The following is a 14854-nucleotide window of genomic DNA, read 5'->3' as shown; positions in this document are numbered from 1 at the left end:
AGTGGCAAGGAATGTGAAGGTAAAGGCTGAAGCTTTCACAACCATGTTCAGCCAGAAGTGTCAAAGAGATTATCTTCGGAAAATTCCAAAAAATATTTCTCTCCATCAAACCATCTTTGTGCTAAATAGCTGTACTCCAATCAAAGGGAAATACTGAGTTAACCAAATTGTCATGAGTGTGATTTTTGGATTATAAGTAAAGAATGCTGAGAGAAAGAGAGAGAGAGAGAGAGAGAGAGAAGCAGCTGAAGTTAAGGGTTAAAGTCTTGTAAGGGACACCTTGCAAGAGTCAGAGGCAAATATAACCTGAGCGGTCAGCATTGGTGATTTCTCTCTAAAGTCATCTAAAGTTAGAGAATAAGTCATGTGCAGCATTAAAAAGGTAGCTTGCAAGGCAACTGCAAACAGGATTAACTACCTGTAGGGAGACAGAGACCAGCAGCTTTATTTAAGGGTTAAAGTGTGTAAGGTACAGCATACAGAGGTCCTATCAGAGGGCAATAGTTTGAAACATTTTATTATATCTTTGGGAATTTTGTGTAACATCACATGTATACTCATTTGTAGTTCTTGTTCTTATATTTTATTGTGGCATTTGGTCGGGTTTCAATAAACTGTTCAAAAGAGTTTCAAGCTGTGCTGCTCTGTGTGCCTTATCTTATTTTCCCTGTCTGGACAGGTTTAGACCACTCAGAAATAAAGTAGCTGTGGGAGAAACTATCTGCACTCACCAACTTGCTCAGTGACATCAACTTTGAGTTTCACCAGACCACTTGGATCCAGATCTCATCAGAGAGCCTCGTGCAAACATGGATTGAAGAGCTGAATTCAAAGGGGTGAGGTGAGAGTCGTTGCCCTTGACATCAAGAGAGCATTTAACTGAGGTTGGCATCAAAGAGCCCTGGTTAAGCTGAAGCTCACAACCATTTCTCATGGGCAATAAGGGAAGGGCAATAAATTCTGGCTTTGCCAGTAATTTCCAGATCCCAAAAAATGAATTTTAAAAATCTTGATAACTAAAGTTAAACAAGTTACTGATGTCCCTGCTTCTCTGGCAAATGTACTAGGTTCTAGTGCAAGGGTTTCAGTAGGCACCTGAACAGTCCTAACAAATGTTCCCATTAGTAAAATTCATTTACTACTGTGAATCAGGCTCATATCAACTCCTGCATCTTTAAGAAATGTACACATGTGAAAAACATAAACAATATCAGTAAAATATATATGCTATATGTATGTTATTTCAGTATTTTCTCTATTATTGTTGTCAGGTCTGGCCTAGACAATAATTCTGTATTTCCTCTCTCCTTAAATATTGGATTTACAGTTGCTATCTTACAGTCTTTGGGAACCATTATAGAATCTATGGAAGTTTGGAAAATTACAATCAGTGCATTCATCTCCATAGACACCTGATTCAAAAAATCATCAGGTACCTGAAGATTGCTTTGCAATCCCATTAATTTTTCCAATGCTAATTTTTTACTAATGCTAATTTCTTTGTGTTTCTCGTTATACTCGTGGTTCTTTATTTCTGGGGAGTTTTCTCTATTTTTTTCTGTCAGGAAAGACACAAAATATTTGTTTAATCTCTCCGCTACTTTCTTACTCCCCAGTATATACTCAGTCCGATCTACATTAGCTTTAGCTAATGTTTTCCTTTTTACAAGATTTTACAGCCTGCTTTTACATTTTTGCCAATCTACTTTTGTATTCTACATCCTCTTTCTTTATCATTGCCTTGGTCTCCTTTGTTGAGTTCATATTTTTCATTTTAATTGCAGGATAAAACCTGTGGTACTGGGTATCTGAATATATTCAGATGACTGTCATGTTAGGAATACATTATATAGGATATGAGTATTATCGGTATAAAACCATGGCCACTTCTGATTGCTTAAGTTAAAAGTGAAAAACACAGGAAGTCTATATTAAGGTTTGTCACAGTGTTTACAGGAACTATGAGAACGGAACCATGGCTGAAACTTGAACTCAGTCTTTCCATTGCAGATTCTGATGCCTGCTAGATCAAATAATTTATCTCCACCTTGGGCATATCTGAAGTGTTCACTATGTGTAGCCAAAGTAAGTGCAATCTTTCATATCAATTTGTTTTACTATTCCTTATGGCTGAATTTTTAAAAGTAATTTGTGACTTTTTGTGTCATAGTATTTTTCTCTGAATCATTCTCTGAATCACGATGTGCGCATATACTTTATCAAGCATGCTCCTTGACAAGGCATTCCATTCTCTGACAACAACGTGTTGAAAAAAATTCCTCCTAACTTCTCTTTGTTGTTCTTCTTGATCAATTTACATGTATGATTTCCCCAAACTAAAGGAAATATTGTCCCTATTTCCTCCATCAAAGCCTATCGTAATACTAAAAATCTTTCAGCTTCTTGTTATTCTTATTGGTTCTAGTGAACATTATCCCAGTATCTTGTCACTTCTCATAATTAGAATTTTCTAATCCAGACATTATAATAAATCTACAATGTATGCTCTCAATGTTTTTATTATCTTTTTGGTACTTGAGCACAAGAGGACAGTGCTCATCTGCGACAGTATAGCTTGTGATATTTATGAAACAATTAAGTCCTATTATAAGCTTCTCAATACTACAGTTGGCAACTGCTGTATCCGCAAGGGGCCATTCACCTTTCATTTGATTTGTAATTGTTCTGCAACCTGTTTTTAATTTCCCATTAATGTTTTCTTTTTTATCATCCATATTTTAATAAAATGTATTTGTAAAAATACAAGGGTAAGAAATTAAATATTCAGAAAATGTCAGGAAATAATTTGTACTGTAATTCACAGAAAATGAAATTCATTTTGTGGGTGAAAATTAAAAAAAACTGCAGATGTTGGAAATCTGAAGTAAAAATACAAAATGCTGGAAGTACTCTGTTTCTTTTCACACAGATGCAGCCTGATCTGTTGAGTATTTCCAGCATTTTCTGTGTTAATTTTATTCTGTTGGTATTCACCAGAGAAACTGAAAACAGGATTTGCCATTTTTATATTTACTCACACTTTCATTGAATTTCTGATTTTTCATTCACTAGAAATATTGTGCACCTTTTTATTACACCTACATTTTTTGAAGGTTAATTGGCCGCTCTAAGTTGCCCTGAGAATGCAGGTGAATGGTAGCATTTGGGAGAGAGGACTTGATGGGAATGTGGAGAGAATAAAATGGGTTAGCATAAGATTAGTGTAAAAATAGGTGATTGATGGTCAGTTTGGATTTGGTGGCCAAAGTGCCGGTTTCACTGCTGTATCCCTTTATAAGTTTAATATTTTATGATGAGGAGCTGGTGGAAGGACAGTCTGAGTGAAATCAATTAGACTTCCTCGCAACAACTGACTGAAAAGACACATGCATCCAAAGGCCATAGAAACTGAATGATTAAAGGGAAAGCTAAAATCAGAAACCACAGTATTTATGGTGAAGTTGGGGAGGGTAATCTGGAAATCCCAGCCATACAGAGGTTTTGCAAACATGATGACAATATTTTTCAAAATTGTTGTTTCTTACTTTGTATCATACCCAGCACCCTCCTGAATTGAGAAAGTTGACTAGTAAATGAATGAGAACATGGAAAGCCATCATTTGAAGACTTTGGCAACAAACAATCTGCTGGAGGAACTGAGCAGGTCAAGCAGCATCTGTGGGAGGAAAGGAATTGTCGACATTTCTGGTCGAAACCCTAGATCAGGGCCATCAGGACCAAAAGTCCTGATGCAGAGTTTTAATCTGAAACATTGACAGTTCCTTTCCTCCCACAGATGCTGCTAGATCTGCTGAGTTTCTCCAACAGATTGTTGCTCCAGATTCCAGCAGTCTCTTGTGTCTCAGTTGAAGGCTTCAATTGGGACAATTTAACATACTCCTTAGCACTCTAAAAAGATTAGGATTTTGATGGTAGGAATTAGAGCACATCTGTCAGGAGGGAGAGGGGGAGATAGAGAAAGACCAAGGATAGTTGAGAGTGGGATCAGCCGTAGACAACAATAAGGTCACAATCAGCAATGGTTTGAATAAGAGTGATGACAGAGAGGGACTTCAACTGTCTGAATATGGTCTGGGACAAACAATAACATGAGGGGAAAGAGAGTAAGGAGTTTCTTTTGTGTATTCAGAAGAACTGTATTAATCAGTATATTTCAAGCTCACCAAGGTAGACTCTACTTTGTATTAGGAAATGTCATAAAACTGAAATAGCTGGAGGAAAGAATATAGACATTTTCACGGTAAAAATAATCAATTATGAAGAACAGATTTAGCTCAGGTAATTGGAATCAAAACTCAGCAAATAAATCTGTAATTGAACAGTGGAACATCTTTAAAGTGGAGGTGTGTCAACTGCTCCCTAGGTACATTCCCATAATGAAGAAAGATAGGGAACTTAAAACCAGAGCTCCCTAGATGATCAAAAGAATAGTGAGTAAAATTGAGCAGAAAACAAAAGGGAACATGACAGATCAACAATTGAGAACCAAGCTGTATACAGGAAGTTTATGGCAGGAAGTAATAAAGGAAATAAGAAAGCAAAGCGAGAGCATGAGAAAAGACTGCCAGAGACCATGAAGGGGAATTCAAAAATTTTCTATTGGCATGTGAACAAGAAAATATTTGTAAAAGGAGAGGTGGGACTGTTGAAAAACCAAAAAAAAAATCTGCTCATGGAGGCAGAGGGCATGTTACAGCTACTAAATTAATATCTTATGTCACTCTCAACCACCCTAGAAAGATTGCTGTGCTTGATGTGGATAGATATGGATAAATCACCTCATCCAAGTAGGATGAAACATCAGAGGCCAGGCAACATCCATGGAGAAAAGCAGGCGGTCAACATTTCGAGTCAGAACCCATGTTCAGGACTGACGACAGGGAAAGGGGAAGCCCACTATATAGGAGGGAAAAGCAGAGCAGTGATAGGTGGACAAAAGAGGGGAGGTAGGGTGGGCACGAGATGGTGATAGGTAGATGCAGGTAAGAGATAGCGATAGGCAGGTGCAGGGGAGGAGGGGAGAGAAGATCCACCAGGGGATGGATCAAAGGTAAGGAGAGAAAAAAAGGGGGGCTAGAAAAAAGAGAGGCTTGGAAAGGGAAGAAAAGAAGAAGCATGGTTGGAGAAGGGGTGTGGGGATTACTTAAAGTGGGAGAATTCAGTGTTCATGCTGTTAGGCTACAAGGTTCCAAGACAGAAAATGAGGTGCTGTTCCTCCAGTTTGCACTTGGAATTCTCCTGGCAGTGAAGGAGGCCAAGGACTGACATATCTGTGATAATGTGGGAGGGGGAATTGAAGTGACTGGCAAAGGGGAGATGCAGGTCACATTTATGGACAGAGCGCAGGTATTCTGCGAAACAGTCACCTAGTCTGTGTTTGGTCTCACCAATGTAGAGGAGGCCACACTTGGAGCACCAAATGCAGTAGATGATATTAAGGGAGGTGCAGGTGAATCTCTGTCTCACCTGAAAGGACTGTTTGGGTCCCTGGATGGAGGTGGTGTAGGGGCAGGTGTTGAACCTATGGCAGGGGCAGTGGAAAGTTCCCAGGGTGTGAGAGGGATGGGTGGGGGGAGGAGTGAACTAGGGAGTCGCAGAGAGAGCAACATCTTCTGGCAGAACGTAATAGAGGTATTTGAGGGTGTCAGTGGGTTTGTAGAAGATGTCGGCAACCCATTCCCAAACTCTTTCTCCGCTATATTGACGACTGCATTGGTGCCACATCTTGTACCCATGCGGAACTCAACAGTTCCATAAATTTCATCACAAATTTTCACTCTGCTCTCCAATTCACTTGGACTATCTCTGACACCTCTCTCTCCTTCCTCGATCTTTTTATCTCCATCTCAGGAGATTCCTTATCCACTGACATCTTCTACAAACCTACTGATGCCCACAACTGCCTCGATTTCAGCTCCTCCTACCCTGACTCTTGCAAGGACGCTATCCCTTTTTCTCAACTTCTCCGCCTCTGCCGCATCTGCTCGCATGATGAGGCTTTCCATTCCAGGACATCCGAGATGTCCAACTTCTTTACTAACTATGGTTTCCCCCTGACTGTGGTTGAGAGAGGTTGCACCTGTATTTCTGCCATTTCCCGCACCTCTGCTCTCACCCCCATCTCTCCCAGACCCAACAGGGATAGGGTTCTCCTTGTCCTCACATTTCATCCCACCAGCCTACATATCCAACACATCATTCTGTGCCACTTCCGCTATCTCCAATGGGACCCCACCACCTAGTGTGTATTCCTCTCCCCATCCCTTTCTGCCTTTCGCAGGGACCGCTCTCTCCGCGACTCCCTAGATCACTCCCACCTCCAACCCATCCCGCTCCCACCCCAGGAAGTGCCCCCGCCATAGGTACAACACCTGCCCCTACACCACCTCCATCCAGGGACCCAAACAGTCCTTTCAGGTGAGACAGAGATTCACCTGCACCTCCCTTAATATCATCTACTGCATTCGGTGCTCCAAGTGTGGCCTCCTTTACACTGGTGAGACCAAACACAGACTAGGTGACCATTTCACAGAACACCTGCACTCTGTCCATAACCGCTATCTGCTTCTCCCCATTGCCAGTCACTTCAACTCCCCCTCCCACACTATCACTGATATGTCTGTCCTCGGCCTCCTCCACTGCCAGGAGAATTCCAAGTGCAAACTGGAGGAACAGTACCTCATTTTCCGTCATGGAACCTTGCAGCCAAATGGCATGAATATTGAATTCTCCCAAATGTAATTAATCCCCACACCCCTTCCCCAACCACGCTTCTTCTTTTCTTCCCTTTCCTAGCCTATCTCTCTTTTTTCTAGCCCCCCTTTTTTTCTTCTCTCCTTAACTTTGACCTATCTCCCAGTGGATCTGCTCTCCCCTCCTCCCCCGCACCAGCCTATCACTATCTCTTACCTGCATCTACCTATCACCACCTTGTGCCCACCCTGCCTCCCCTCTTTTGTCTGCCTATCACTGCTCTATATAGTGGGCTTCCCCTTTTCCTATCTTCAGTCTTGAAGAAGGGTCCTGATCTGAAACGTTGACTGCCTGCTTTTCTCCACGGATGCTGCCTGGCCTGCTGAGTTCCTCCAGCATCATAGTGTTTTTCATCTAGATTCCAGCATCTGCAATCCTTTGTTTCTCTAGGATGCATCATAGGTTACAAAGGAAGGTAAAGGAGGAAATTGCAGAGGCCTTGGCATAATCTTCCAAATACCTATAGCTTTTGGGATGGTGCCTCAGAATAGGCAGTTTGCAAATGTTTCACCCTTGTACAAAAAATTATGTCAGGCAATCCATTAACTACAGATCAGACAGTTTAACCTTGGTCGTGGAGTAAGATCTAAAAATAAAAATTCAAGTCAGAATTAGCAGTTACTTGGACAGGTGTAGTTTTGATTAGAGAAAGTCAACATGGTTCTATTAAAGGCAAATCATGTCTAATTTACTTGACGGAAATGCAGTTGATGTGACATGTACAGATATGCAAAAAGTTTTGCTAAGGTGCCACGTAACAGGCTTGTCATCAATATTGAAGGCCAGGAACAGCATGGATAGAGAAATAGCTAAGTAACAAAGAAGAGAATAGAAATGAAAGTAGGTGCATGGACTGGAGGGAATTGTACAACAGATTTCTTCAGGGTCTGTGCTATGAGCATTGCTTTTCTTAAAGTACTGTATATTAATGACTTGGACTTAGGTGTTCAGGGCACAATTTCCAAATTTTCAGAGGACAGAAAATTTGGAGACATCGTGAACTGCAAGCAGCAGAGTAATAGACATTGAGGAGATGTACAGATTGCTGGAATGGGAGGATAAGCAGTGGATGTAAATTAATGCTGAGAAATGTGATGCATTATAAACTGGAGGTTACAGTTCTAAAAGGAGTACAAGAACAGAGTGATCTGGGGTATATGTGCATAGTTCATTGGAAGTGGTGGGCAGATTAAGAAAGTAGTTAATAAAGTATGAGGGGATCTTGGGCTTTGTAAATAGAGACATAGAAACAAGACTAAGGAAGTCACCATGAACATCTATAAAACATTCATTCAATCACAATTGAGTATTGAGTCCAGTTTTGGGAGCCACACATTAGGAAGGTTGGCATTAGGGAACCTTCAGAGTGAGTGCAGAAGGGATTTACCAAAAATATCTCCTGGGAAGAGGGACTTTAATTATGTGGATAGACTGGAGAACTTGGCAGTGCCCTCTTTGGAACAGAAGTGGTTGCAAGGGGATATGATAAAGATCAAGTCGAGTTTATTGTCATATGCACAGGTACGTGTATGCACTGGTGCAATGAAAAATTTACTTGCAGCAGCATCACAGGCACATTGCATCATATAAGTAGCAGTCACAAGAAAAACATAAACATAAATTATACCAATCTTTACAGGAAAGAACACAATTCCATTTTAGTGCAAAGTGATCATAGTGTTGCTAAGTGATTAGGGTTTTGCCAGTTGGTTCAAGAACTGAGTGGTTGAAGGGAAGTAGCTGCTTTTGAACCTGGTGGTGTGAGACTTCTGGCTTCTGTATTTTCTGCCTGATGGTAGCTGCGTTAAGATGGCATGGCCCGGATAGTGGAGATCTTTGATGATAGATGTTGTCTTCTTGAGGCAGCACCTCCTGTAGATACTACCAATAGTGGGGAAGAATATGCCCGCGATGTATTGGGCAGAGTCCACTACTCTCTGCAGCTTCTTATATTCCTGTGTATGCAGCATGGTAGCATAGCGTTTAGCATAATGCTATTACAGTGCCAGCGACCTGGGTTCAATTCCCGCTACTGCCTGTAAGGAGTTTGTATGTTCTCCCCATGTCTGCGTGGGTTTCCTCCAGGTGCTCCGGTTTCCTCCCACATTCCAAAGATGTACAGGTTAGGAGCTATGGGCATGCTATGTTGGCGCCGGTAGGGTGGCGACACTTGCAGGCTGCCCCCAGCACATTCTTAGCAACGCAAAAAGATGTATTTCACTGTGGGTTTCGATGTACATGTGACCAATAAATAAATATCTTATCTTGTCTTATCTATTAGAATTGTTGTACCTGACCATGATGCAACCATTCAGGATACTTTCAACAGTTCATCTGTAGAAGTTTGTTAGAGTGTTCAATGACAAGCCAAGCCTCTTTAATCTCCTGAGAAAGTAAAGACGCTGGCGCACTTTCCTTATGATTGCATCTATGTGCTGAGCCCAGGACAGGTCATCCGATATGTTAAAGCCCAGGAATTTACGCTCTTCCCCTTCCTGAAGTCAACAATCAGCTCTTTAGTTTTGCTGATGTTGAGCAAGAGGTTGTTGCGGCATCACTCAACCAGATGTCCTATGTTGCTCCAGTAGGCTGACTCACTGTCACCTCTGATTCATCCAACAACAGTAGTGTCGTCGGTGAATTTGAAGATGGCATTGGAGCTGTGATATTTAAAATCATGCAGACTTTAATAGAGTAGGTAGAGAGAAATCGTACCATTGACAGAAGGGTCGAGAATTAAGGGAATTAGAATGAAGGTTATTGGCAAAAGAACCAAAAAAAAGCATAAGGAAATTTTACTAACAGGATTAATAGAAGAAGCACATTCAATTGTAATGTGCAAAAGGTAGTTGTATAAGTATTTGAGAGAGAAAAAAATGTAGCCATTGGGAGAGTGGGACTAGCTGGATTGTTCATAAGTGAACAATCTTCTGTGATTCTGAGAAGTGAGGAAATATTTCTGGATCTTTTGGCTAGTAGGCCATACTCTTGATGAATTTAGATGTTCTCATCCCCTTATTTCTCAAGCTGATTGTATGTTGTCTAACCTAGGTTATATAAATCCCAAACACTCAGCTCATTGTGACAGCACATTGTGCACGTGAGCACCCTTATACAGTCCTGAGTTGGAACTGAAAGATGAAGGCATAATGGTGCTTTATGGAGCAAGTAAAAGATATTTCTGTTCAATGTAATTAATCCACAACCCCAACTTTTCTTTTCCTTTTGATATCCTTAAATGTTAGTCTTCTAATCATCTACCAATCAAAATTCTCTTGACCAAGTTTCAAATTAATGCTTGTTAAATCTTCACAGGAAAGTTACTCATTTATATCCTTGGATATCTTCCAGAGTTCAAAGGTGTCAAATCAACATAACTCTCAAGTAGTTTTCGGAAGATAAACAGCAAAACCTGTAACCATGGCAACAGGGACACATACTATATAGGAACAAAACAGAGATTTGAAAGGAAACTGAGTGTGACACTCCTTTCACATTCTGGAACAGTGTATTCATTGGAAGATATTGAGCTTTTAAAGTCTGGAACAGATGTGATCCTTCTTTACTTTGGTGCTAGATGGGTCATGCATTGTGATTGAAATAAATCCCAGGTCAGGTTTGTTAAACACCCAAAGTAGTAGCATATGTGTTTCATTGACTGCTGCTGAAATTCCTACTCTACTGCATTGTGTGCTTAAAGCATGTGACAAAAGCCAAATTTCTAACCCACTGTATTTTCACACACAAAGAGAGTGCTGTACATTGGGTCAAAAACCAGCAGAAACCAGATCATTATGGGTATCAGCTGAATATACGGTGATGCTCTACTCTTGAATAGTTGGATTGCTCTTGCTTAAACATACTCAAGCAGTTGAGATATCACTCAATGGAAGTCACTTAAGAAGCATACCCATTTAGATTCAATAATTATAAATTTTATATTTATTGACTTCTAACTCAATAAGCCTCTAGAGTTTAAGACGAGCAAGTTTTCCCAGCCCTCTCTGTTTTTAGCAAGTCTTTCAAGGAGTTCCCAACTGTTCCCCAGGTTTTGCAGTTCAGCTTCCACAGCTATTGGCCATGTTGTTTTTGGGCAACGTAGCATCTTCTTTGCTGTGGCCGAGGTGGCTTTCCTGTTTCATTCATTGTCCCTCTGAACCAAAAATAACTTTTGGCTTTTGATTTATTTTTTTGACTATCTCAGTCATCATTGCCATTGTCTTCCTTTTGGCCTTCATCATTGGCAGTCATGAATTATTGATTCCTGAAGTCCATCACACAAAAAAGTGGTCAATTTCTCTACAGTTTTTATAACATGTTTTGCACAGGACAGGATTGTTTGCCGAATAACTAACACATAACCTGGACCACTAGGTAAGGAGGGTAGATTTAGATGCTGCAATGTGAATTCACATGTTCATACATTGAGTCTAACTCCTTCCATTGTTCCAGAGGAGAATGGACTGATCAATACGAAGCTGAATGCAGAAACAGGGAGCAGCATCATCTCACCAATTATCGTGAACTCCAATGTCAACTCCATGCCAATCATAATTGATATGAAAAGTTCATGCAAGAGTGATCAGAAAGGTAATACCGCACTAACAATGCAAACTTCCATTGGCAGAGTTCAAGACCATCAACAACAGGGGAAGAAAATACTTATTGGGTATCATTACATCATTGTGAAATCATAATACCTTCCAAATTATTGATTTATTTATAGATTTTAGCCAACTTTTCTTAGTTTTCGTAGAGGTAAGTTCTATGCAAATGCAAAATATCACGCATACTGCTTCAATAGATGCTAAAAATCTGAACGGAAAATCCTGGAAATATCCAGCAGGCCAAGTGACTTCTGTGAGGAGGCCAATAGAGATAACATGTTAGGATGATAATAGAAGTAGGTAAGAACTAGAAGCAGGAGTAGGCCATTTGGCTCCTCATTCCTGTACCACCATTATATAAGATCATGGTTGATTACTTACCTCAGTAGTACTTTACTGTCATAAACCCATATTCCTTGATTTGCTTAATAAATAAAAACCTATCAGTTGTTGTGAATATGCTCAGTGACTGAGCCTCCATCACTCTCTAGGTGGAGAATCCCAAAGATTCACCACCCTCTGGGTGAAACAATTCTTTCTCATTTCTTTCCTGAATGGCCAACTTGTGTTAAGACTGAGCTTTAGCTTTAGACAGCCCAGCCAGGGGTAACATCATCCCTGTATTCCTTCAAGTCTGATATGAATTCAATTAGATTGTCTCTCATGCTTGTAAAAACTAGACCATATGGTACAAATCTATCCCTGTAATCAATTTGGTGAGCCTTCACTGCAATCTCTCTATTTCAAGTATACCCATGGAGACCAGACTTTGCACAATATTCCAGATGCAGTCTCACCAAGGCTCTATGTAATTGAAACAGGACGGCTATACTCTTGTACTCAAATACTCTTGCATTAAAAACCAAAATACTGTTTACTATTCTAACTGTCTGCTGGGTCTGCATGTTAACAGTCAGAGATTTGTGTACAAGGGTACTTAAGATCCCTCTGTACACCAATCCCTTTCAATCTATCACCAATAAAAGATGCTCCTGAAAAAAATTGAGTCCTGATGCAGGGTTTCGACCCGAAACATTGAATGTTCCTTTCCTCTCACAGATGCTGTTGGATCCTCCAGCGGATTGTTTGTTGCTCCAGATTCCAGCGTCTATAGTCTCTTGTGTCTCCAATAAAAAAATGTTCTTCTATTTGTTCTACCACAGTAGATGACCTCACAATTTTCCACATTATATTCTATTTGTCATTTTCTCTCCCATTAACTTTACCTGTGACCCTGAAGCCTGTCTGCATCCTCCTCACAAGTGGCATTGTCATCAGCAAATTTGAATATATTGCACTTAATTCCATCATCCAAGTCTTTGATATTGATTGTGAGCAGCTGGAACCCCAATACTGCAGCCCACTAATCACTGCCTCCCAATCTGAAATATGATCTCTCATCCTCAACCCCTCCTCCAACTGGAACAGACTCCCTCTATACATTCTGTCCAGATTGGTCATCATTTTATGTACATTTATAAAATCTCACCTCATCTTTCTTTTCTCAATCTTTGCAACTGTAGTTTGCATCCAAGAACCATCCTTGTAAATCTTTTCTGGAATCTCTTTAGTGCTTTCATATTCTTTCTATGATGAGACGATCATAATTGAGCACAATCCTCCAGTTGAGGCCAGTCAATATTTTATAAAGGTTCAGCTGACTTCCCTGTTTTAATCTGTTTTGCCTCTATTAATAAAGCTCAGAATTGTGTATGCTTTATTAATCACTTTCTCAACCTGTCCTGCTATTTTCAATGACCTGTGCACTCATTCTCCCAGTTTTCCCTGCTTTTGTACCCCTTTTACAATAGTATTCCTTACAATAGTATTGGTTTTCCTCATTGTTCCTATCAAAATGTATCACCTCACATTTTTCTACATTGAACTTCATCTGCCATGCGACTACCCATTCCTCCACCCTATTTATGCCCTGTTGCAATTCATTACTTTTCTCTTCACATTTCTCAATGTTACCAAGTTTTATGTTAACTGCAAATGTAGAAATTGTGGCCTGCACTAAATCACTAATGTGGATCAAAAAAAGTCCAGGTACATCACAATGACTGCATTACCCTCATCAACTCTATCTGTTGCCTCATCAAAAAATTCCATAAAATTGGTTAAACTTGATATGCCCTTTGCAACTCCATGCTGGTTTGCCTTAATTAATCTGTTTTCCTCCAGGTGACATTAATCCTGCCCCAGATCAATGTTTCTAAAAGCTTTCTCATCATGAATTCATCCACATTATTACTGCCAATTTGGTTTCCCCAATCTATGTATAGATCAAATTACTCCGTGATTATTGTATTACCCTTGCTACATGCACCTCTAATTTCCCAGTTTATACCATGCCCTGTATTACCACTACTGTTTGTGGTCCTATTTTCAATTCCCAACTCTTGCTGCCACATACTATTTCTTAGCTCCACCTACAATGATTCCACTTCCTGAACTAAAATCTTTAGTCTCTATTGCCTTCATCCCATTCTTTAATTTCAGAATTTTTTCTTATTCACCCTATGTCTTCCTGGAATATTTTCTTTCCAACCATGATCATTTGCAATCATTGTATCTATTTACTTCTATTTACAAAACATAGAACATAGAACAGAACAACACAGTACTGGCCTTTCGGCCCAAAATGTTGTGCCGACCTTTTATAAACACCTGCTCCCTAATCAATCTAACCCTTCCCTCCTACACAGCCCATAACCCTCCATTTTACTTACTTCCATGTGCCTATCTATGAATCTTTTAATAGGCTGTCCCTATTGTGTCAGCCTCTACCACCATCCCCAGCAGTGCGTTCCAGGCACCCACCACTCGCTATGTAAAAAAAACTACTTCTGACATCTCCCCTAAACTTTCCTCCTCTGACCTTAAACTGATGTCCTCTGGTATCGGCCATTGCCACCCTGGGGAAAAGGTGCTGGCTGTCGACTCTATCCATGCCCCTCATAATCTTACACACCTCTATCAAGTCGCCTCTCATCCTGTGTCACTCCAAAGAGAAAAGCCTTAGCTTGCTCAACCTTTCCTCATAAGGCATGTTCTCTAATCCAGGCAGCATCCTGGTACATCTCCTCTGCATCCTCTCTAAAGCTTCCACATTCTTCTTATAATGAGGTGACCAGAACTGAACACAATATTCTAAATGTGGTCTAACCAGAGTTCTATAGAGCTGCAGCATTACCTCGAGGCTTTTGAACTTAATCCCCCAACTAATGAAGGCCAGCACACCATACACCTTCTTAACCATCCTATCAATTTGCACGGCAACTTTGAGTGATTTATGGACTTGGACCCCAAGGTCCCACTGTTCCTCCACACTAAGAATCCTGCCATTAACCTTGCCTTCAAGTTCATTCTTCCAAAGTGTATCGCTTCACATTTTTCTGGATTGAACTCCATCTGTCACTTCTCTGCCCAACTCTGCATCCTGTCTATATCCTGTTGTAACCTACGGCAAC

The 14854-nt window shown here is 40.4% G+C and overlaps 1 protein-coding gene across 3 annotated transcripts in view; it reads left to right on the top strand.

The window, feature by feature from the left end:
• Nucleotides 1–727: 727 nt before the first annotated feature.
• Nucleotides 728–14854, top strand: part of LOC127571562 (NACHT, LRR and PYD domains-containing protein 3-like) — a 29943-nt gene continuing 15816 nt past the window's right edge. For 2 of the 3 annotated variants that reach the window (XM_052018052.1, XM_052018050.1), the window contains exons 1-2: nt 1981–2085; nt 11227–11364. In XM_052018052.1, coding sequence (XP_051874012.1) covers nt 2073–2085; nt 11227–11364 — 151 coding nt within the window. In that variant the 5' untranslated portion in view covers nt 1981–2072. Of the gene's footprint in view, nt 842–1980; nt 2086–11226; nt 11365–14854 lie in introns of those variants that run through there. The other variant, XM_052018051.1, reaches the window with a different exon arrangement.

This window comes from Pristis pectinata, chromosome 6, assembly GCF_009764475.1.
Source record: "Pristis pectinata isolate sPriPec2 chromosome 6, sPriPec2.1.pri, whole genome shotgun sequence".
Classification (NCBI taxonomy): domain Eukaryota; kingdom Metazoa; phylum Chordata; class Chondrichthyes; order Rhinopristiformes; family Pristidae; genus Pristis; species Pristis pectinata.
The sequence above is the reverse complement of the archived record's forward strand: the minus strand, read 5'-3'. Positions and strand labels throughout refer to the sequence as shown.